This window comes from Agrilus planipennis, unplaced genomic scaffold, assembly GCF_000699045.2.
Source record: "Agrilus planipennis isolate EAB-ADULT unplaced genomic scaffold, Apla_2.0 scaffold6, whole genome shotgun sequence".
Taxonomy (NCBI): domain Eukaryota; kingdom Metazoa; phylum Arthropoda; class Insecta; order Coleoptera; family Buprestidae; genus Agrilus; species Agrilus planipennis.
The window spans coordinates 3,459,864-3,485,150 of NW_020439302.1; the positions used below are offsets into that span (position 1 = coordinate 3,459,864).

General features: G+C 37.5%; 2 protein-coding genes across 4 annotated transcripts in view; one reads left to right on the forward strand and one right to left on the reverse strand.

The window, feature by feature from the left end:
* Nucleotides 1-25,287, forward strand: part of LOC108745263 (polycomb group protein Psc-like) — a 134,868-nt gene that overhangs the window by 10,520 nt on the left and 99,061 nt on the right. Inside the window, exon 2 of one of the 2 annotated variants that reach the window (XM_025978346.1) lies at nucleotides 23,424-23,465. Coding sequence is in view for 1 of the 2 variants with exons in the window: in XM_018481409.2 (XP_018336911.1) it covers nucleotides 23,338-23,465 (128 nt within the window). In the remaining variant the exon portion in view is untranslated. Of the gene's footprint in view, nucleotides 1-23,322; nucleotides 23,466-25,287 lie in introns of those variants that run through there. The other variant, XM_018481409.2, reaches the window with a different exon arrangement.
* Nucleotides 214-25,287, reverse strand: part of LOC108732222 (protein suppressor 2 of zeste) — a 30,984-nt gene continuing 5,910 nt past the window's right edge. For both annotated transcript variants that reach the window (XM_018462910.1, XM_018462917.2), the window contains exons 2-7: nucleotides 19,015-19,160; nucleotides 18,465-18,561; nucleotides 18,050-18,215; nucleotides 17,323-17,778; nucleotides 16,536-16,616; nucleotides 214-3,683 (exon numbers count right to left, since the gene is read on the reverse strand). In XM_018462910.1, coding sequence (XP_018318412.1) covers nucleotides 888-3,683; nucleotides 16,536-16,616; nucleotides 17,323-17,778; nucleotides 18,050-18,215; nucleotides 18,465-18,561; nucleotides 19,015-19,150 — 3,732 coding nt within the window. In that variant the 5' untranslated portion in view covers nucleotides 19,151-19,160 and the 3' untranslated portion in view covers nucleotides 214-887. The remainder of the gene's footprint in view (nucleotides 3,684-16,535; nucleotides 16,617-17,322; nucleotides 17,779-18,049; nucleotides 18,216-18,464; nucleotides 18,562-19,014; nucleotides 19,161-25,287) is intronic.

A 25,287-nucleotide genomic window follows, 5' to 3' on the forward strand; every position in this document is an offset into this window, starting at 1 on the left:
TAGGTTAGGTTAGGTTATCGGGTTTTGTTCAAGTGACCACCCTCTTTCGATCCCCCACCTCCACCCGCTTGAAAATAATTATTTTATTGAATTTTATTTGAATTATAGTGTATGAAAATTGTAATAATAATCAACTTTCAACCCCCATAACTTTTTATGGGGGTGAGACCGCCGCAATTTTTTTATAGGGTTTTACTCAGGTGATCACCCTCTTTCAATCCCCCCTACCCCCACCCCCTTCGGGGGTTGGGGGCCATCATCTAACCCCCTAACTTTTTATGGTACAGTGTTGGGAGAGACCTCCCCTTTCGATTCCATCATCTAGACCTTTACCCCGTTATCTAGCAGATCTGTGGCGAATCACCTTGTGTATTTATGTAAGTATTATTTAGATATATACATATATCTTTATGTAATTCATCGTATTTACAATGTTAAGTGGATAAAATTACGATTACAACATCTCTATTTGCAGATTATAGAAACAGAAAAAAGTAGGAGACAAAAAAATTCTTTCACTTTTATTAGCTATCTACACCCCGTGTGCTACAAGGGGTAAATAGATAGATAGATAGATAATAAACAGTTTACCACCGATTTTCAGCTATTGGAATAAAATTAAACAGTCTCGTATTGGGAGTGACTTGCGTTCTTATTATCGTGTGATTTAGATTAAAACGAAAAACGGATATGTACAATTAAAATAGGCATGTATGTATGTATACTTGTACCTATATCACATTAACAGCAAACATTATTTGCACGATTTAATCAGGTGATTAAGAGATTACAAAACTGAAAAAACACCTAAGTAAGTAATAACAAAAAAAAAGGAAAACAAACGCGTAGAAGTGTAAAAACGTTTAACCTGCACGGTCGTTTGTATGTTAACTGGTCGCTTTATTGCTATCGTCGACTTTAGGTGCATTTGTTTCGCTATTGTTATCTTTTTTTTCGCTATTGTCAGACTTTTGTTCCTTTTCTTTCTTCTCGTCGTCGTTCTTTTTTTCGTTTTGGTCCGTGATTTTGTTGTTTTCGGTGGCGTTTGTTTTGCTACCGTCCTCGACGCCGTCGCCGTTTCCAATCTGGGCGGAACTCATCGAATTCAGTCGATTCTGATTTTGCTGTCTCACCAACAAACTGGGATTCGGAATGCTCCTGATGTTCTGGTTTTGATTGGGACGCATGTTCCTCATCTGGGGACTCATCATTCGGAACGTGCTCTTGTTTATTTCGGTCAGCTTTGGCAGCCTGGCCAGGTTGGGTGATTTCGTCGCCGTCATGTTTTGCTGGTTGGGCATGGGTATTCTGATGGTCTGAAGCGTCGGCATCGGGGGTTTCTTACTTATATTCAGAAGAGTCGGAACCGGGCTCTTGTTAATGTTCGAATGTTCCAAAGCTACTTTGGATAACATTTGCAAGTTTGACAGTTGAATATTTTTATCAGACGTTGATGTTTTGACTCGTTCCTGTGCTACAGTTGTGTTCTTGGGACTGCTGGTGGGTTGTTGGACTTTTGGACTTGCGGATGACCCTGTACTTCCGTTTGGCCTGTTTAGGAACGTATCCGGGTGTTTGCAGGAACTGGACAGATCTAAAGGACCCTGGCTTTCGGGGATTTTCGGGATGATGCTTATGCCTGATTTTAGGTTACTCGATTTTTTAATCCTTTCCAATGGTATCGTTGCCGGTGGTGGCCGTTTCATGCCGGGTTTCGCTTCTGTCGTCGTGGATTTGGACTTTTGCATTTGCGAAGGTGAATTGTTCGTGACAGGTGGATTTATGAGAGTTATTTCCAGGCTGGGACGTTTGTCTTGTTCGTCATGGACTGTTTCTAGTTTCCTCTTGGTTCCAGCTTCGATTTTGCTAACAGTAAAGCCCGTCTGGTATTGGGAATTGAGGAGGGTCTGAGGTTTTTCCGGAACGGATATTTTACCTCCAGGAGGTTGTTGTTGTTTGGGTTTATTTTCAGAACTGTACTGTTGATGTAAATTGGCAATTTTACGTTCCAACGGTGATTTGTTGTTGTGCGTTGACGATTGCGATTGCGATTGTGAGATTCGATTTTGGAACATCATTTTAGACATGTCGGCCTTCTGAGCAACGCTTTCGGCGAGTTTTTCGGTGTAAGACTGGAACGTCTTTAAATAAGTCTTTTGAACTTGCCTTTCAGCTTGTTCGTGGCGCTCCAATTGCACCGTAGGATACCTCGTGGTGTTCAATTCTTGGCTTGCATTTGTTTTAATGGGAAAGTCGCTTCGCAAAGTCTTGCCGGTGATCAAGGTTTCGTTTTTAGGAGTTGTAGTGGTTCCAGTTCCTGCCGGAATATCTTTCATTTTATTATTGTTGTTGTTGTTGTTGTTATTGTTGGCCGTTTGCGTCCCGCTCGTTTCCATTGTTTTGGTTTGTGCAACAATATTCTTATTGCCGTATACTTTTCTGTCTATCGCTTGATTTGTTGTTGGTTTGGCGTGGAAGGTCACTTTGGGTTCGGGATCTTTGTCCTTGTTCTCTGATTGGGTTGATTTGTCCGAAACGTTGCTTTCGGAAACATAAGGTATCATATCCTGGTCTCTTTGTTTGTCTTTTTCCGCCGTGATGTTCTTGTGGCGTACTTGACGCATTTGTAGCAGTTTCTCCTTTGAGCTGAGTTCGGATGATGGCTTGGGACTGGTGGGCTCTGATGATGGCGAATTGTTCTGGTAGTTTTTGTGGTGTTTATGTTTGTGACCGTTGTGGGGGGTCAATTTCACTTTGAGCTTCAGGGGTTCTTCCTTGTTGAGGGATTCGTTGGAGGTGATTTCGGCATGGAGTTTCCTCTTTTTATGTGCGAAATCGTTTTTAGAATGCTTGGATTTTTTACGTTTCTTACTCGAACGGTACTTCTCTTCCTCTTCGTCTTTCTGTTTTTGTAAAGCCCATTCTCTGTCCCGTTTCTCTGCGAATTTTCGTATCTCGTCTTCATCTCTTTCTTCGTATTCGTATATGCAGTTGTCCTCGGAACCCCTAGGGGGTTTCGTTTCTACGGAGTTAGCTTTTGAGTAAATAAGTTTGAGATCCTTGTTACCGTAATGGTTGTTGTGTTTGGGACTTTTTATTTGGTCCAGCTTTTTAGATTCCTTGTGGTTCTCATAAAGCTTAGACAGTTTCTGGTCAATATCATCTGGTTCATATATTTTTTTTAATCTGTCGATTTTCACGCTATTCTCTGATGGAATAAATGATTTGGTTTCTACTTTAAGGGTGACTTCTTTAGGAGTCTTTGTAATTTTGGAATTTGTAACACCGGAATAAGTTTCTTTAAAGTTGACGCTCTTTAAATCTTTCAAATCTTTGGACTTCGAGATCGCGTCTTTAAGACAAACGGATCCTTTCGGATTCATTGTTTTCAAGCTCAAATTTTTCAAGTTGGCCGACGCTAGCTGCTGTTGCTCTTGTTCGATTTTGGCTTTGCTTTTCAGATTCAACTGGGCCAATAAATTTTCTTTGTTTATATTGTTTTGCATTTCAGCATCGGAATCCGTTTTGAGGTCCTCGTCGAGACCTTCATGTTTCTCATTGCTGTTGGGATTATTCTGATTAACCGATACGACTTGCAACTGTTTCTCGCCGTTCGAGGTAGTTTTGATAATTTTGATTCGGATCGGGGTGAAAATGCGATAATAAAATCGCATCGGTTTTAACTGAAAATAAAACATACAGATTCGAAACATCATTGAGATACTTACATGACGTCGAACATTGTGGAAATGGTAACAAAATTTTTCAAAAATACAAAAATTGCTAAGTACCTTAGAAAGAGTTCAACACACTAAAGGCCTGGCTTGCTGTACTGGTGTAATGACTTATTTAAGTGCTTTTATAATTATCTGCGGTTCAATTAAGGAATAAAATTGGCGCCTATAAATCTCTAAACAATGTTACTACCAATTATAAACCAATAACAATGACTTTTCGTACCACTGTGTGAAATAAAGTAAAATAACATTAAGTATGCTAATGAGATAAAATCTATTGTACTTAAAGAAAAGACCACGAAAAGAATGATGGTTTGTAACGGGACGGCGTGAGTTTCTGATAGAAAAGGCTTTTATAGGGTTGTTCGGAAAGTCATTTCGTTTTTCTTTTGTGGAAATGAAAGACAGTTTTCGTATAATAAACAAATACTTTATTAAATTATATATTGACCGTTCTGGTCCAACACCTTATGCCATCTTTCTGATAGAAACATAATAGTAAAACAGTAAGATATGTCGAAAATGCTGCTTATCGCTCTCCATATTTAAAAGGGCACCAACCAAAAACTACTGCGTAGAATTAATTGGAATTTTTCACACACAAGCCTTGCTATATGAGCTCTCAAAGCATATAAAAATTATACGGCTTAAATGTGAAGTTGGGTGCAAAAGAATACAATTAAATCCTCTGTAGGGTAAAAACGAAATGACTTTCCGAACAACCCTATAGATAGGTACAGTATTTTTGTTATTTGTTAAATTTATATCTGCCAAATTACGCAATTTTTGCATGTTTATTAAGTAGTTGTAGCCGCCTATGCTGGTGCGTATCAACTAAATAGTAAAATGTCATCAAGGTGTACCTACAGCCGAGGTCCACCGAGGTTGGTGAACTTTTTAGTTCCCGTAATAATGGTTTGCTTGAGTCGGCAGAAAGATATTGCCATAATATGACTGACTGCTAGTAAAAGAAGATGTATGGTAAACAAAACAGGAAAACAGTGGCGTACTGAATAAAAATCGCAAATGACAATCTGTTTTTAACGCTGTCACCAGCATGTTTCCAATAGGAAAGGAATTTCTAGGGTTAGAGTGAAACCTTTTCTTGATAGCCATTGAAAAACGATTTATTTAGGTAGATATATAAAGGGGTTTTGATAGATATTAAACACACTAACAACAATGTGAAGATAATTTGCACAATACCAATTAAAAGATTAATTGTATATGGTGTGCAAGAAATTCCTGTAAAAATCATGCATAAAGAATGTGTTCTATCCCTTTCTGGGAAGCAAACTACAGAAATTTTTACTGTAAAAGAGCATCTAGCGAGGAGGACCTAGAGATAGCTTTAAATAAAATGGAAGCCGTATTGACACAACAAAGTTTAATATGAAAATTGTTTACGAAAAGTCACCGATTTTCTCTGTTTGAGGAGTCGGATGGCTCACGAAGAAATAATAGGCTAGAAATACGAACAAAGAATAGCATTTACAAGTTCCTTAACTATACATCATTTTCGTTCATGGAATTCTTAACAAAAAGCGTATGTAACTCATGTAATGAATGAATGAATGAACATATTATTGAGGTAGCCGATGAAATTTGCTACACATTCATAAACAAAGTCATGCCGCATTAGCAAACAAGAGAGTGTTTGCAACACAAACGCGTGATAACAGTTAATTGCTTATTGTTTATTGTGATTTTAACCATTCGATATTCGCAAAGCGTAGATAAAGCGCTAAATGACGTATTTGAAATCGACNCTATGGAAGTCAATAAAAAATAGGCGAGATAGGTTGGTAGGACACCTTCTCAGGCATGAAGGTCTAGTCAGAGACATATTAGTGGCAGAAACAGGAGTTAGGAGGGGTAGAGGTAGACCTAGCAAAGTTAGTCTAGATCTTGCAGTTTGTCTTTATACTAAACCAAGACTAAATGAAAAATTTGAACTATTTGAAGCAACTATAAAGTATTCATTTCTTGGAACAATACGTTTATTTGAATTTGAAATTTTCATTTTGATTTAGTAGTTTTAGTACTAAACCTACAAGAATGTCCTGTTGATAACAATATCAAAGATAATAATCCATGAAGTAATAGCTTTAAATAAAATGGAAGCCGTATTGACACAACAAAGTTTAATATGAAAATTGTTTACGAAAAGTCACCGATTTTCTCTGTTTGAGGAGTCGGATGGCTCACGAAGAAATAATAGGCTAGAAATACGAACAAAGAATAGCATTTACAAGTTCCTTAACTATACATCATTTTCGTTCATGGAATTCTTAACAAAAAGCGTATGTAACTCATGTAATGAATGAATGAATGAACATATTATTGAGGTAGCCGATGAAATTTGCTACACATTCATAAACAAAGTCATGCCGCATTAGCAAACAAGAGAGTGTTTGCAACACAAACTCGTGATAACAGTTAATTGCTTATTGTTTATTGTGATTTTAACCATTCGATATTCGCAAAGCGTAGATAAAGCGCTAAATGACGTATTTGAAATCGACAGTTTAAAACCCATTTCTATTTTCCGATTTGGATAAGTATTATTGTCACTAGAACATTGAGAAATCTAATTAGCAATAAGAAATAATAGCTTGATGGTGTTAACATACGTTTAGTTTTTTAAAAAACGAATGGTTACAACATATATTACCGCTGCTTTTGTTTGAATGGATCGGTCTTGATCCTGATTAGGGAAATACCAAATCTTTTGTTACAATTTCCATAGCTTTTAGCGAAAAGGTGATTTGCCATCTTGCAGGCTTTTAGGGAGTGAAAACTGTGTGTTTATAAACATTTGTTTTCATTTCAGTCGTCTCTTTGAAAATTTGTTTCATTGGTTAATTATTGATACAATTTTTGAATGGAACTTGGTGATTGGTTTGGATCGCTCTTAGAGGGTGGTATTTCATGAAATTTGAAACGCACGTCAGAATAAAGACAATAGACACGAAACTATAGAGTAGACACAACTAATTTTTAGGCGCCCCTCACGAAAATCTCCTTGCACCCCTTCTAACAATAAAAAATGTATTAAAAATTGTATAAAGTCGTTTATCATTTTCATTAAGGGTCTTGAGGGTAACCTTGGCTTTGGTGGTGCGCCCCTCCGGAAGCGGAACTTGCGGTGACGTCATTTACACCACTGCAAGTGATTACTAATCAGTAGGATGGAGTCAAAATGGCTAACATTATTAAAATCGAAGAATATTAATTTACACTTAGATCTAGGTGTATTAAAACTAGAAAACAAGGAAAATCCAGTCAGTTGATCTATAAAAAATCAGGACTTGGATTACATATTGTAATGTTCGTGGGTTTAACAAAATTATTTCTAAGACTGATATGGACAAAACAATTTATTTACACTAATTATTAAAGAACTTAAAAACACTATTAAATTATTACTACTTAGGTTATGAATTATTCTATCATTGTCAATTTATTTCTCGATTCACTTCTGCAACGGTCAATTTATTTCTACTCTTTTGTTTCCGTTCGGGAACCTTCTCGAACCGTCCGGAAAAGTTTCTTTTTCTTTGAACTGTTTAACTACTTTCCCAGAACGCTGGTACGACACACACGTTTACAGATACGGCGCACATGAAGAAAGGCGCCTGCGGCTAGTCGGCGAATCGATAAGCCGCTCACACACACGTATGCCCGATCGCACACAAACACGGTCGTGCTCGCTACACTATGTTAGTTATGAGTTAGCAATACATATATAAATCGATAAAATATCCGATAAGAACAAGCCAATCGATCATTTTTTTTTATCAAAATGACTTCTTATTAAAAGAAATGTTTTTTGTCGAGGAATTTTGTTTTCACGAACGCATAAACCGAAAAGTTGGATGAGGAAATAACACAAAAGAATAATGTTTTAAAGCAATAAACTAAGACATCGTTGAACTTAACGAAGTGGGTGCAGAGATTCAGAAGAAATGTCTGCTGAATCTATGTGCGTGCATGTGTATATTCTGGGATGTGAAAATCGACAACTTGCGCTCCGTTATTTGGCTATTTTTAGTAGGTTGACTTGGTGGATTACTTATACATGTATTCCACACTCGTAACTCCCCATCATGAAACTTGCTACATTAGCCGCATGCAGTAAAAGTACGGAGGAAATTTTATTATCTTCGCATCAAAGTAAAGTTCACTTATTCGTTATTTACAAAACAGAATGTTAATTAGATCCAACTGCTTAAAACAAAAAAGATACGCCCAGCAGTAATGAATTAATACACACACACACACACCTCATTAAGAGACAATTCGTAAATAACTATCACATTAGGACTTATTACCAAATACTTGTTTGTAATTTATATTGCAAAATAAATATAGGTATTGAACTACATACCATAAATTTATTACGCCAATTACTACGACTTTTCATTTGACCACCTACGCTACCCCTCCGTTCAGGCAATAACTTCATTCAATGGTTGACCGCTACAATTTGGATTGATTTATAGCGGTCTGAGGGATACTGTGCTGTTTCCGGCCAAATGAAGCTTCGAAATCTTTTCGTATCTTATAAGGGAAAAGGATAATATAGACCTTAATTTGTTATAAGTATTATTGATGAACAGGTACATGGTTCTACATAGGTAATGATAATTCTTGCAACTATCTCCTCAAAATCTGACTTTCTGGAATTAGCTGAGTATTAAAATGTCCAATGAAAGAATGGAACATTACTTCAGGCCTACCCTCAAAATCTAGGATATTGGTAAAGGTTTTCCAATAGGTGATGTACTTATTCAGGTCTAAAGACCGTCGTCATTTGGAGTTGCTTCCTAACATTTCGAGCTTCTTTAGTAGTCGTTCCATCTCCAATGCTGGATGTGGATTGAAACTTGCCACTCGTGTTAGCGAAACATTAAAAAAAATTTCAACTGATGACGACCTTTAGACCCGCATTGGGTCTGCATCAGTTCAGTACTTATATTATTGCCATAGTTAAAATAACCATCTAGGTATAATGGTTCCTATCCGTCCTTAGGATAAATATAGTTAATGCAATGTGTCCAGAAGGAGTAGGGCGTATTTGTATCTGCACTGTCCTTGTGTAACGGTGCGGTTTGAAGGGGTGCGGTAGGGATAGGTTATTTCACTACTTTTTGGAGATTTAACAACCATGGAAGTGTATCCGGGAGACCATCGTGCTTTTTGCGTACGCGCCTATTATCGCAATGGTGATCCGATGATCATAGCTCAAAGATTATATCGGGCAAAATTCAATGTACGCAATGCACCGAAGGACGACACTATCAGAAAATGGATTCGAATGTTCGAAAATACTGGTTCGACTGCAAAAATTCACAATCCAGGTTGCCCGTGCTCTGTTCGAACCCAACAAACGATTGAAAAAATGAGAGTGTCAGTTCGTGAAAATCCGTCTCAATCAGATCGTAAACGCAGTCAAGAAATAGACAATAAAAAATCGTCGTTACAGAAGATTCTGAAGCAGGATTTACATCTTACAGCCTACGAAATTCAGTTAGTTCAAAAAGTGAACTTTACCGATTATCCTCTCCGACTGAATTTTGCAAATGAAATGCTTCATCTCTTTCCAACGTTTGAAAACATTCTGTTTAGTGACGAAGCGAACTTTCACTTAAATGGTCTCGTAAACAAGCAGAACTGTCGCTACTGGGCCAAAGAAAATCCAAGACATAAATAAACAACCACTACATAGTCAGGTGAAGGCATCATTGGACCTTCTTTTCTTGAAGATCGGCGAGGGTGAACGCTTCCGGTAAACAGTGACCGGTATTGTAACATGTTAAGAAACTTTTTAGTTCCACAACGGCAAGAGTTTGGTGGTTTTAATGTGGAATTTGATTTGAACAAGCAAGGGGTCACTTGCCACAGCTCAAACCAATCGCTTACGGTTGTCAATTAGTTTTTGCTGGAAAAAGTGAACTCTCGCCGAGGCACCATCAACTGGCCTCCTAGAAGCCCTGATCTCACACCCCCTGATTACTTATTATAAGGATACCTTAAAGAGAAGGTGTATCCAAGCAAACCACGACTTCTACTATAATTAAAGGACAATATCCACACCCAAATGGCAACTGTTTCCAGAGAGATGTATCAACATTTGGACAACATCATCTTAATTTTCCAAAACTTAGCAAAAAAGATTTTTTTTCCTGACTGTTTTTTATTGAATTTACAACCCCCCTCCCCTACCCTTTCGGACACCCTGTAAAGTATAGTCTTATTGTAATAATTGTCCTCTCTCAGTTCCGTCAGTTGACCAGAACGTTTCTTGGTCCAAACGGCACACTGGGCCAAGAGTGCATGCAAAAAAGGTATTATTGTTATTATTCTCGACCACGTGTGTAAGGTTTACGACCGTATGGTTGTTGCGGATCATATGCTGGGCCTTAATTAGAGTGTGCAGAGAGCGTTTCAAAAAATAAAAACCACACCAAACCGTTCTCACTTTGCCGTATCCGAAGCAAAGAAACAAAAGAACAAAGAACGATGCGTTTCATTCTTGCGTGATGGGATACATTTCTCTTTGCATGAAGAGATAACGTTTTGCGAGTGTTTTATGAATGTAGACCATTAAGGGATGAGTATTAGGAGGTGCAACCTTTCCAAGGAGAGCACCATGGAATGCAATATTGGGACCTTTACCTACCGAAGAAGATACGGATTCAAATAAAATCTATAGGATGAAGATGGACCATAATTAAATTGCAACAAGAATGAGTTTACTGAACATAAATAACCATCAAATCCAAAGGCGAGAGTCCGAAATTGTTTCTAGAAGAACGTACCCAGCAAGTGCTTTCTAATAAGGGTAAATTGTAGATATTATGGATAGGGGATGAACAATAAGAAAAATCTGACGTTTAGAATGATTAACCCAAGGAAGTGAATGTCAATCAGTGCCTAAAGGGTAAATAGTAAATGCGAATTAAATAAAACCAGAATGTTTTAGAAGAACAATAGGGAAGAGCTATCTAAAGATGAATTAGCACATAATTTAACGACTGGAATGGCGAATCAAAGAAAACGATTACCTTTAAGTACTTTCAGGAGCTCGAGGTGAACGTTCGTTATGGGGAACTTTATTATGTTTCATTCCCATCAGTCGACGCAGGTGGGCGGGCGGGCCTCTCGACGGCCTATACTGCAATGCAAAGTGGTGAGTAGAAGAGAAGACCTTCTTCGGCATCCCTCAGGCATTGTAGAAATGGGTCGGTGGTGATGGTTAGATGGGGCTAACGAGATCAAAACAGTGGAGGAGTGAATGACTAACAATTGTTTGCACAATCTAAAGGAATCGCGGAATCACAGAAAAACCAATGATCAAGACCAGGATGGATCACCAGAAATGCTCAGTTAACTGTAGTGAATGTTTTCATAACCACCCGCAGTAGAAGATCGAAACCTTGTAGAAGTAGAACTTGAAAACAGTTTCTTTCAAAGGACAAATAAATAAAGACCAAAGCGCGGAATTATTAGTCCAGACTCCAGACATTGAATCTCCAACCGCCTTGAATTTCAATACATAGACATGTGTTGATTGTTGCGGGTGTGTTGCTGGCCTAGATTTTCCTAAGGAACACTTAAACCCTCTTCGATAAAAATTAATTTTTATCGAAGAGGGTTAAGTGTTCCTTAGGAAAAAATCTAGGCCAGCAACACACCCGCGTCAATCAACATGGTCCTTCGAGCCGGATATAGCGGATAACAATAAAGGGTCATTTATTTCCTATCAAAGTGTAATATTCGAAGTTCATCCTATCCATCGGGAACGAGCAGATCAGTTTCACCAACATCATTTGATTCATCCAGATCTACCAGAAATCGCTCATAGGACTCACCATCAACACCGTTAAAGTCAACTTCTGCACGAAATCGCAATACTCAGTAAGTCTCGCATGTTTTGTTTACGTAATCACCAATCCTAGTTGTTTTGATATTGTTTCCTTTGTTACGTTGCTTCTATTTCATTTATCGTNTTTTTTTGGTGTTAGTTTAAGTGTATGTAAGTCGTTTACTGCTCGTACTGCTCCAAGAATACCACAGATAGAAATTATTCGGCCGTTATATCTAAAAAAATAGACTTCGCTAAATTAATTTTTATCGAAGAGGGTTAAGTGTTCCTTAGGAAAAAATCTAGGCCAGCAACACACCCGCATCAATCAACAACATGCAAGAGTGAAACGGATAACTTCAATTACCGATTGCGACGTAGAATAGCAGCTCAAGAGTCGACTTTTCAGGCAATAATAATACGTACCATTATAAGCCACCAAAACCAAAAAGGAGACGAAGTTTTATTTTCGCTCCTATTTCCCGCGATCAAACGCGTTCATCATTGCAACTGCGCTCGACTGCTATTATAATAGGTACTGTAATGTAAGCAGCAGTGGAGTAGCGAGCGAGAGCATTTTTGTCATGGCCTACTTGCCATCGACGTTGGTTGCTAACAAAACTAATTAGAACCGTCGAAGAGCAATATCAAGAGAGACCGTACGTAGTAGTCGTCGCGTCGTTATCGTCAGGGATACGATTATTAGCAACGCGGATCAGATGAGAAAGGAAGAGCGGCGACGGGGAAGAGAGAAGGAAGAGGCTAGCAGCCACGGCGCTCTCCGCCGCTCGTTCGTGAATTTTCGAATAATAATAAAACGCCTAGGCTGGCAAAGGGAGAACGTAGAACGGCGTAGAAGTAGCGGCTTCAGCGACAGCGGAACGGTAGAGAAGCGCTTTACTCGGAATGGGCTGGCGCATTAGCACCTCGTTTTGGAGCTTGCAACACAACATGAGAATGCCAACACATTTACACATTTATGGATGTAATAACTACGATATAATATGCTGTAAGTAGTAACAGTAATGTGCCAACATGCTTTTCTGCAACGTTTTATAAAAATACAAAAGTTTTACTTCTAACAAAATAACCTTAACAATCGCAATCTTGCGATGTTTGGAAGCTATTAAAAAAAAACTTTTTGGTTTTTCGTTCCTGCTGGTGGGCGGGTAGCCCCTTCGGACTACGCGAGAAGGTAGGGCGGAAGGCCCTCTTCTGCCTCCTTTCAGGAATTGTGGGAATGGGTGGGTGGTGGTTCGGGTGAGAGACATGAGATGGATGAAATGAAGATAGAAGAGAATGAAAGATTATCTGTGGAATATTACTGCCCCAGTATTTGCCTAAGCTCTCCAAGGAAATCACAGAAAAACTTGGACCAAGGCAGAAGGATCTAGAATCTAACCGGCGTCCTCCCGAATAATAAACAATGGACTAAACCTCTTGGTCATGCCGTTCGGTCAAAGCGAAGATTGCAAAATGGTATTTAATGTCATCAGAAATCAACCACCGAAGTTGCCTCATAAACTTATGGTACTGATGTGTTTAAGACAAACTGACCGGAATTGATGAGTGACAAAAGGCTCTCTGATATTTCTTTGACATGACCAAATACCATCAACATTTTTGGCTGAAATGCTTGAGTTGAAGATAGGAGATACATCTTATCCGTCCTTATCCGTCACGTCGATAGATTTTCCAATTTTAATGACCCTGTAGGAAGCGCACGCGTTTTATCCATTTGATGACAGCTAAACTACCGAACATAACAAGAGACGGACGCAGGACAGGTACATATTATGACAGTGTTGCGCACGCCATACTAGAAACAAAATAATAAACAATTGGGCGCACGACAATGTAAACAAAAGAAAGACAGTAGGTGATGATTTCGTACGTGAAGGCATTACCTACCATTACACACACTCAGAATATAAGTAATACACCCAGTGAACAGTTTTTTGTATTTATGTATCTCCACGTCGTCTACGAGTCGTCCTTATCGGAGTAGTAGTTGACGTTGTTGTCATGGAGAGTTCGGAACGCTAACAAGACACGGCCAACTATACGCGCACCGTGGGGAGATCGAAAAGAAGACAACGAAAGCACATCGATTGCGACTTGTCGTATTTGTATTCGATATATTATAAGTTCTAATCTTATGCTAATATTAATGCGCTGTTGTTATTATTGCTAGATAGTAGGCCATATTCAGCAGCCGCCTTCCTACAAAAGCGATAAGCGATAGACCCGTCGCGCCATAACCGGTAGATAGAAGGAGAGGGTTGCAGTTGTTGATGTGGTGAGTCGGCAGCGGCACTGACAGCCAGCTGTCAGTTGTTATTTTAAATAAATCGGACGTAAGTACTTATGTACGAGGATACGTGCGACCTTGTGTTCCGCGAGTCATTTTATTGTTGCACGCTCGTTTGTCGGAATTTGACGCGGCAGTTTGCGCGAACCAGTCGCTTTTTTTCGCGCGCGACACGAAACGACCAACGAATGGGTGGAAGTGATTAATAAACGTACTTCAAGAACGAAATGAGCGCAACTTTTTTGCGCCAATCGCCGTCTAAAGATGCGCACGTGTACGTTTAATAAAAACACACGCTCTTTAAAAACTACACACTTACAAGCGCTTCCGTGAGGAACAGAGAAGTTCTTAAAGTCTAATCAGCCCCTTTTAGTGATATTTGCAATAACACAGAGAAAGTCCACGTATTCTGTAGGTCGTGGTGATCTACGGTTCACTTAGAAGTGTTGAAAGCATTGCAGAGGATCAATTAGTAATTCCATTGGTATTTCTTAAAGTCTAAACAGCCCCCTTTAATGATATTTGCAATAACACAGAGAAAGTCCACGAAAGAAAGTAGTTCGTGGTTATCTACAGTTCATTTAGAAGTGTTGAAAGTAACACCGTCACATGAAATAGCCCAGAAGTTGAAGAATGAGGAGGTATTACGAAAAGTAGGAGAACAGAAGGCGCTATGGAAGTTACTGGGACACCGTCACAGACTTGAAGGGCTAATTGGGGTCATATTGGAAGCAGAAACAGTAGTTATGATGGGCTGAGGCAGATACATTGCTCCAATTTTTCGAAAAATGCGAAAAGTGACTCAAGACAGGAAGAAATGGACTGCGTGTAGGTACAACTAGTCTTCGAGTTGAAGACCATACGGTCTTTACATATTTCATCTTGGGAGACGTTAGGACGTTAAGAAAAAGGGGTCCAAAGAAAAATGACAAATAACACAGCATTTGTTATTAGTTTGCGATTGCTCAATTTCAACATCTACGTTCTTAACTTCTGCTGAATGGTGTGATGGATTCCTCTGCATTTCCTCCGTGTGTATCATGTTTAAGTTAAACTCACTGGTGAATCTCAACATCTACATTCTTAGCTTCGGCTGGGTGGTGTTCTAGATGACCCTGGTCTTCCTGCTTTTGTACCATGCTTACGTTAATCATTGTTCAATCTTAACATCTACGTTCTTAACTTCTGCTGAGTGGTGTGATGGATCCTTCTGTCTTTTCTCCTTATGTATCACGTCTAGGTTAAACTCATTGCTCAATCTCAACATCTACATTCTTAATTTCGGCTGGGTAATGTATCTCTCTCTCGCAAAACTGGAATGCTTACTAATTGAGATCCTCTTCGTGGTCTGTAATTGACGCTAAAGGTCTTGAAAAGGACTGGATGAATCGTAACCAGCAACAATGCCAAGAGCTTTCTATCTAATTTATGCTTTTAAATAAAGCAGGCACTACTGTAATCAGTTCACTTGTTCTGGAATTACAATAACACTGTATGAAGATTTGTGACTGTATTACATTGACGACCTTATGCTTATCTTTAGTGATGTTTGATAAGCATCCATGTCCCGTATCGAGTAACAGGACCTCATAATAAAAAACCCATGTGTGAAAAATGATAATAAGAGCATGCGCCTAGTTAGAAGAAATTTGGACAGCGTGCGTGCCGCTTTCTGATTTTTCCTTTTCAAGTTTATTGAACTGCCACTGTTATTATAATAAACCAGATATTATGCATGTATTTAGCAGTGTCACGTGGCCGTAGGCAAGATCTATCTGCAAAGCGCGCGCAATTGATTACGCGGAAAACGAAAAACGACCTTGACGGGCTATATTTAAACTTTTTACTGCTGCGAATTTCTATTATGTTGTTGTCACTACATGTATATCTACTGCTTGCCATTTTAATGCTAAGTTTCACCTAGCACTCACTGTATGACATAGGTAAATGCACTAGGAGAGTGAACGAACTCGTTCAAAAATTCAGTCGCAATTATGTCCCATGTAACTCAAAAAGGACTGGGAATTGTAAAATCAGTGACATTTGTTCAAGATCGTCCACAATATGACCCAAACAGTATCTACCAATAAGTTCCCCAACTCACAAAACTCACTTCTCATTCTAAGTCATATTTTGTGCTACTCTCAAAACGTAGCCGATAGGTGAATTTAGGTATATTACCCTAATTAGATATATGTATGTCAGTACATGTCCAGACTTGTGTCTGTGATGGTCAAACAAAGTCAAATTTATCTTTTTTCTTACAAGCGGCCACACGCGTCGAAAAAAGTTACGATGATATGAAACCTTCTAAAAATAAAAATGATGGGATAATTATGATAATGATCAAGGTTTTTTGTCTGTACAAACACTTCAGCAAACAGACGTTTGGAAGGTCCCCTCTCACGGCCGCCAGATAAATAATTCAGGTCTCAACAAAAATTTAACACCACTTTGTTATGTTGTTTAACCTTTGACCACTGTCAAACACTAAGGAAAATCACCTACTTATATGCATAGATATTACCAATAAAACACGGCCTTGTTTTTAGTGTGTATTGAACTTTTTCCGAGTACCAAAGTGTAAAACTATTGAAATTAAAACGTGTTCACTCACCCTTTGCCACTTGAAGGTGTACGCAACATCCATTAGACTGAAATACTGGGGTAAAACTTCGCCATTGTAGATAATGTCAACCTGTAAAAGTGCAAACAATATATCAGTACGCGGATAATCATTATTTTTACGGTAGGTAGGTACTTTCCTTCATTAGAAAAACAATCATGTTAAATCTTGTGAAACCGTATTAGACCCAGTATGCAAATCTCTAAGAAGAACTGATGTTGTTCTGATTAAGGTCTAAAGGCTGTCGTCGGTTGTAGTCAATTCCTAACGTCTCGCAATCACGAGTGGCGAGTTTCTTCAGAGGTCCAGATCTCCAATGCTGGATGTGGATGTTCGTGGAATGTTAGGAATCAACTACAACTGACGACAGCCTTTAAACGCGAATCTGGCATTAGTTTATCTCCTGACCATGAAAAACCTTTACCAAGATCTACACTCCCGATATAAAAATGTTCAGTCTCTCAGAGTCTCTGAAAGCGAGACTCGAGTCTCTCTGGTGTCGCTGAGAGAAACTGTCGAGAGACTGAACGAGATCCTCATTTCGTATCCAGTCTCTGAACGAGAGACTCGAATCTCTGAATTAACAATTTTATCGTTCGAGCCTCTCATACAGAGACTGCGAGAGATCCATAAAAACACCTAGGCAATAACTGGGAGACTGTAAAAAACTGAGAGAGACGCTGAAAGACTCTGAGAGACTGGAGAGAGACTGAAAATTGTTTAGGACTTTTAGTAAACCTAATCTTTGGAAAGTGCCTATTAATTAGATGGTACTAACCTTATGCTCTAAACTGAGTGCATATTTCATCCTCACGAATTTCTGGAGAATGGACATGGTTACAGCCGCCGGGCATTGCAAATATCTCTTGTCTTTCCTCCCGTCTTTGTCACTTTCACCCGCATCACTTTTAGTACAACCGTCCTCAATTTTTGGCACAATATCTATAACGGTCTTTGCCTTCTGACTGTCTTCCACGCCGGAACACTCAACAACCTCACCGTCTTCGTTACCCGTTTTTAAACCGTTCGTACAACCGTCACTCACAATCAATTTATTAATCACATTTGGTTCGGTTACACTTTGAACACTACCACTAGGGCTAGTTCTGCTCTGCGTCGGGGCGTCTTCGCGGTTCGCGTTTTGATCCAAATGGGGTTGGTAATATTCCACGGAGAGCGATATTGAGTCATCCGGGCTGAAGTACTGGAACTGGTCGTCCACGTTGGTAGTCATCTATATGTTGAAAGAAAGAGAGAAAGAGAAGATGAAGATGACGATTATGAAGAAATATTGTGGATGAGTGGAATATTTATTGACAGTATGAAGATTGATGCAAAGAGAAAAGGGACAATAAACACGTACTAGGGTTCCTTGGTCAGACGTTTATTTGGTCAAGAAATACGCATTCTGTTATTTCTACCTGCTGAATATAGGAAAGAGTATTCAGAGAGAGCGGCAGTCTTTGGCGTGTCACAGTGCACCTATGCATTTATTTATTACTTACCCATTCTTCGTGTTCTTGACTGAGATCGCCAATCACGCTGTCTTCGCTACACGAACTGCTGGCTCGGATGGCCGTGCTGCGGTAGAAGTCGTCTCTCCGCTGAACCTCTTTGCTGTACAATCCAGGAACCAATTTGTACACCAGCGACTGCATTATGGGATCGGGCCTTGCAAGGAATTCGAGGTTCGTAAGCAAAATGCATAATTCAATGTACTACGCGATACGCACGAACGCGAAATTTTAAAATGCCATCATCGAGGAGGACACGACAAAAAGGAAGAAATGTAACGATTCATAATTACGTATGTTTTTTGGATAATCAAATTGATAAATTATAATTTTGTGGAAGATTGAAATGTTTTGCGTTTGAAAAAAAATTCAGGAATATGTAATTTAAAGAAAAATAGCGGCATACCTGAAGCAAGGGAAGTTCTTCTTTTTGTAGACGGTGTTGCACATGGGACAACCCATCTTTGAGTTCTCGAAGTAGCGTAAAATGCACGCCCTACAAACTAAAGAAATAAAGAAAACTGTACAATTAATCAGCAACAAGCCTTTCAACAAAAGTCATCTAAGAAACTTCTGTATCTTTCAACAACTTTTACGGATTTCGGGAAAAAGCAAGATCTTATACGTCAAGGGTTAAAACACGAACAATACGATCATACCAACAAGCACTTTAAAAAGATCTAAAAGGGGTAGTTAGGCATATTAGAAGTAGAAACAGAAGCTAAAAGGGTCAGAAATAGACTTAGATTAGATTACAGTTCACAAATTTTTAGGGAATTCAAATATTGGGTCAGGGTGGAAAAAAGTGGAAGTATGTGTCCAGCTAATCCTAGGACTGACGATGGTGATACACATACTAGAGTGAAAAGCAGATGATAACAAGGGTCTGTACAAAAACATTTTTTTTTTATATGCATTAGATGCAAGATTAGATAATTGATTAATGTCAAACTTACAAACATGAAGACAATCTACCAAGGTGGTGGCTTCTATGAGGTATCCATTACACAAATTGCACGTGATATAGGGGTTGAGGTCTTTAACGTAGATTTTCCGCTGAGGGACAGTCTGACTATGAGTCATATTGGCCATTTTGTCTTATCTGAAACAAAACACAATACAATTGTCGTTATTACGAATTCAAAGAATACGTAAACTGATTACTTTATCACAAAACATTTAAAAGCGTTTAAAAAACACGTGTAATAAATCAAAAAACCGGCGATATCGAGTACATAAAAACACCTATTATGAACTGGTGTTTCGATTGATAAACAATACCTTTATTTAATGTATTTTTTTTTTGTTGTTGCTAATTAACGACTATACAAAGACTGTAATACTGTTTATAATGGTAGGCGTTCGGCTGTTCCAATAGGTAGTAGATAAATAAAAGCGAGTCAGTTGTTACCTTGCAAAAAGTTTTTATCTGATATTAAGATAAAATAAATTGCTTCATCATCAAAGGTCGGCATCATCCTTTAAAACATACGTCGTGCTACAGAAAAGCACCTTCAATTGTCTTTGATATAAATAACAAAGAAAAATTGTTTAGTTAGTTTAAGATAGTTGTCAGAGAAGCAACTGATATGCCAACAAGGAATTGTGTAATTCCTATGTTCGTTGAAGGTTTTACCTTACCTGTATATACCTGCCATCGTAAAAAACACTGCATCCAATTTCTTATCATTATCAACAATGCCATCGCAATAAAAATACTCAGGTGCCAAACAGTAACAACTTTTGTTATCATCATTTTTATTATGTAACGAATCCAATTACATGTGTGTGTACAGATTAAACAGTTAATTACTTAAGTAGGTACATTAATTAATTTATAATGTTGTAGGTACCTCGCGGACAAGGAATAGTTGAAAATAATCGATTATTAATTACTTCTACATATGTTTAATTACGTGTGTATTTTAATTGCGTTTCGGCGAAGGCCATAAAAATGTCGAGATAGAAGACAATAAAATTTGACGAGGTTTTTCGCGAATTTGTGAATTACCTACGAGTTTGCGATCACTTATTTATTAAACTAACAACCTGGCGCCCTAAAACAGCCCTTACTGCCTTCGGAGCGCTCCCTTTTCTCCCCTACAACCCCTCCGATCGATATTTGACGTTTACCCTGAGCGTCCGTGCTCTTGATGTAATATAGACGCCACGCCGTGTCGTCGGCGTCGTCCCGACGCGGATGCGCCTCATCACACACCAAGTAAGTACGCAGTGATATAACAGAACATTGCGACGTCCTACAACCCTCTGGACGCCTGATAATCAACCCTATTCGATGGTTTCTTAAATACCTTTCAATAAATACAAGATCCATTATTGTTTATATTATTAGGTATTAATAAAAATATGTTCAATACACATAAAGTGTTGCAAGTTAATTCTGATGCGGAATTTTTTTGAAGAAAAGTATGAAATTCGTTAAAACAATTGTAAGCCAATAAATTTCATAGTTAAAATACGTTTTGTATTATACAATAAAATCAATTTGTTCAACTCATGTGTAAGTACCTAACTGTGTATCGAAATGAATGTTTTGTTTCAACTTTTAAGTAAGTACTATTATCTAATATTTACCCGACGTTTTTGCTACATGCAAAATTATTTTGTCATATTTTGTAACAGGTACTTAATAAACAATTAAAATTTTACAATTCAACCACAACGGTTTCCTGTACGTGACAATTAGTGTATGTAATAACATTGTCACTTATGTAATCAAAAGTTTGTGAAAATTCAATGTTAGCCCTTCTAGTTATATAGAAGCCACACCAACCCCCGTGCTAACAAAATGGAGTTGCACCCAACAACTCATGATATCCTAGTACGTAACCCTACATTCCAACCTTCGTGTGTACTTTAAGGGATGGTTTTTTTATAGTGAATCAATTTGTTTATCTTCCAGAAAGTTAAAAACATTGTTACGTAAACATGAATTAATTATTTAACGATTATTGTTTACAGTAGGGTACCTATATACTGTTATTTATTTGAAGGTTAATAATTATTACGAAACATTTCAATTATTATATTAATGGTTTATTTGCGGATAACTTTTGTTTCCACCGACTTCGACCTCAAATATGTACGTAAACGGTTTTTGTTTTAAAACCGATTAGAAAAAAACAATTTTAGAAATAAACAATTAATTTTATTGTTCATAACCAATTTTATTAGTTTAACTTTCTCCTATTAAACAATTATTAACAACACTAGGGCATTAAAAAAATACATGTAGGTATAAAAATTACGGTAACAATTGTTTATTTATAAAAAATTAACATTAACGTATTATTTAGAACACTATCGTTTTGTTCAATGAATTTATTAGATGTGTAAGAGCCTTACAAATAATCAACAATAATTATGGAATAACTATTATTACACGTAACAACAATAAAAAGAACATGGTAGGTACTTACCTAACTCGCATTCTGTTAAACAATAATTAAATCTATGCTTACTTTCTCGTATCTTGATACAATTTAAATTCAAATAGCGAACAGTACAATTTCAAATGTATATTTATTTAGACATTATTTAGCTAAAACCTAAAAAACAATTGTCAAACAATAGGTAAAATCATCCTTTAGTATTATTTGAAAACGCATGACATTCTCGATATTCTTCTGCGTCTATTTTCAAACCTTGGTCTCATTTAAAATTAACGAATTTGTTCATTCCCTAAAATAGTATAGTTGTCGGTATATGTCGTCACAAAGAGCAACAACCCTCATCAGATTCGTCTAAGTCCTTCACCCCCATCCGAAGTATCCTACCTGAGCCAACATCCCCTTTTATCGTTCACAGGCAATAATAATAATAATAATAAACGAGAAACCACCCTGTTTGCAACAATAATACAAAATAAGCCCCAGAACGTTGAAGGGACGACGTAGACAGATTTGCTTGCGTCCTTTTCAACCCCCGAAATAAGAAAAAAAATGTTGCTACCGTAAGCCACGTGGTTTTGAAGGGTGGAAGTAGCAGGGTAGCATGAGACTGTAAGAGGTGGGCGGCCCTAACTCTCCCCAAACCACCCTGTGACGCGACGTGGTAGTAGAAGCGTTAGCTTGCACGCGACAGCTACGGCAGCGGCAGCGGCTCCGTTTTATCCTTGCTCTCGTCGTAGCCTTGCGATTAGCTAAGGGAAATATCGACCAATGGGGTGGTGTGTTGTTGTCGAAACGGTCGAGCGGCAACGAGGGAAGCTGATACTCACCCTAGAAAGGTCGAGACCCTTTTGTTATCCGAGTTTATTTTACAATAACTTACCTTGTTTTACAATCGGTTTAATACTTTTTTTATGGCAGTATTTAGCATCTAGCAGAGAGGATTTAGAGATAATTTTAAATAAAATGGAAGGCGGTATTGACAAAAAAGTATTGCATAAAAATAAAACAAAAATATTGGTATGCAAGAGACGAAAAAGTAAGGAAAGAAAGAGACGAAAAAATCGAAGAAGTGGCTGATTTTCGGTATCTAGGAAGTCAGATAACTGAGATAATGTCTGGACACGACTCTGTGCGTGTGCAAAACATGAACATGGGGGCAGCGGAAAAGAAAAGATTAGAAGAGTTCGAAATGTTGTGTTACAAGCGATTGATAACAATATCGTGTATAGAGAAGGTTAGAAACGAGGAGGTATCACAAAGAGTAGGAGAACAGAGGGCAGTATGGAAGCCAATAAGAAATAGGCGAGATAGGTTGATAAGACACCTTCTCAGGAATTAGCCCTTCATTAGAGACTTATACTGGAAGCAGATACAGGAATTAATAGTAGAGATAGACTTAGATTAGATTGCTGTTCACAAATAGTTAAGGATACTTTAGTTCTAAGGAAATGCGAAGATTAGCTCATGATATCAAAGAGTGGAGGTGCGTGTCCAACCAGTCTTTCTTAGGACTGATATGTTAATACTTTTTATGCTTAGATATGGGTACTTTTGCAGTTTGAAGTGTAACAGAATTTTTGTATCAATAAACGCAGGGTGATGAAATTATTCTGATCTTTCTTTAAAAAAATCATTTTTTTAGTTTACCTGTAGTTTTAACATTATCTACCCAGATACATCACTTATTAGCTGCTAACATTTTAATAAATTATTATTTTGTTCTTAAATATAGATACTTTTATTCTAGCTAAAGGAACAAATAACAGAAATTTACATTATAACGTCTTGCCCTTTACGAATTAACTCCTCAAGAAGTAGGTAACTCTGTCCTTACATAAAAATAAATCATCTTTCTATGAACCTTACATGTATACGTTAATGCTACAATATAATAAGAATTTATCAAGAAAAATTTACGAATTAACTAACTCTGTATCTTTTTTATTCCACAGGAAATCGCATGCCATTTCAATTTACATTGAACACAAGTTAAGGTAAGTTACCATTTCTATTCTTAAAAATACGTTTTTATCACCCGTGATTACAAAAAAGATTTTCCTAATTATCATCAATTTATAAAAACGTATAACTATATTAGGTATTACTTATTGAGATTGAATCAAAATTTACAAAACATCAGTAACAATATCATACTAAAGTCTCATTGTGGAAACTAGATTTCCGGATTCTAACCGAATCGTCTTAACGAAAACCCCATGATGGATCATGGTGGTATCAAAAGTATTCAAATAAGTTTCGTCTCCTATTCACTAGAGACGTCTTTGGGAACTCCACGTTGTTGATGCAAGATCTTTATTTAACAACTACTTGCTCAACAGCTTAAGATGTAAAACTGAACACAAAAAATGTAATTATATTTTTTAGTCAGTACATACATCCCTCTAATATTATGCTTACGTTGAAATATTTATATTGTTCGATACACGTCAAGATGGTGTACATCTTCTGAGGGATGATATTCCCAATTCTAAGGAGAGTTTTTCTCACTCTTCGTCTACATTTAAAGGCATGAGCAGCCACTGATATGGATGTTAGAACTAATAAGAAGTAAAAGATGGAAGAATTAACTACGATGAGATATGACCGAATAAAACAAACGTTTATTTGTTTTTAATAATGAAACCTGGTGTGGCATCTAAAAAGACTGAATTATAATGGTGGATTTGAATTATATCATCATCATAATGTCGTCAATCCTAGGGCGAGTTGAACACGCACCTCCACTTTTCCCTATCCTGAGCTCATTTTCGCATTTCCCTAAAACTGGACCCCACATCCTTATCTATTTATGAACAGTAATCTAAAATTACACAACAATAAGCTGGAAGAATACCTAACAGAACACTAATTGTAAAAGAAAAGACAATCCTTTGGAATAAAATAATAAAAGCAATTAAAGTCTACTCGAGAATGACTTTAAAGATTTACTGCTACCGAAAGAGACTTACTAAGATTGAATAAATATATGATTGTATTGATAGAATCAAACGTCTAATACATATTGTTCACACATGCACCCATGAAGGGAAATTTGGAAAACTGAATTTTGTTAGGTAACTGGGGAACTGATAAAGTATCAATCGGAAAAGGGGCCACCCTTCTTCCAACCCAAATTTGGTGCATATTAAACTGCATATGAAAAAGAGGGAGGTGATATTTAAGTTTTACTCCATTGCTGATGATCAAGGACGACTGATTGTCACCGATATTGTTTCGTGGATATAGAAAGTGGATCTGTATATTTAAATCAGTTCATCATCTTCATAATTAAACCACTTTGTTAGGTGTATTTTCTTTTTAACGTTTGATGTTAATTGTTAGCGAAAATTTTTATTAATCTTATATTTAATGATAACTGAGAGATGCGCTTTTCACAAGGATCAATTTACTTACCTCTATACTAACCAATTAATCCGTAATTTCTCTATTTTGTGTGTAATGCCCTTATATTCGTTATCGACCAAGTTTGTGACTTTGTCCCACATTACCTAAACTTTCAAAAATATGCCCACTTTGTACTTTAGAAGCTTCTATTGTAGATATTAATAGAGATTATCGTAGATGTTGATTCTTAAAGCATACATTAATCCTGTGTCTAGTAATGACTTTTAGGTTTTTAGAAATGAGGAGTCTATGCCTTCACAAGACCATTCAAGAGAGACCGATAAACCATTATGTGTGTATATACTTATACTGTTTGAATAAAAGAAAAGTTAATATATTTTGTGTACTGTTTTATACCATCTTTGTCCTAGTTACCAACCCAGTTTCCGACTGTATCCCGGTGCACCTTTC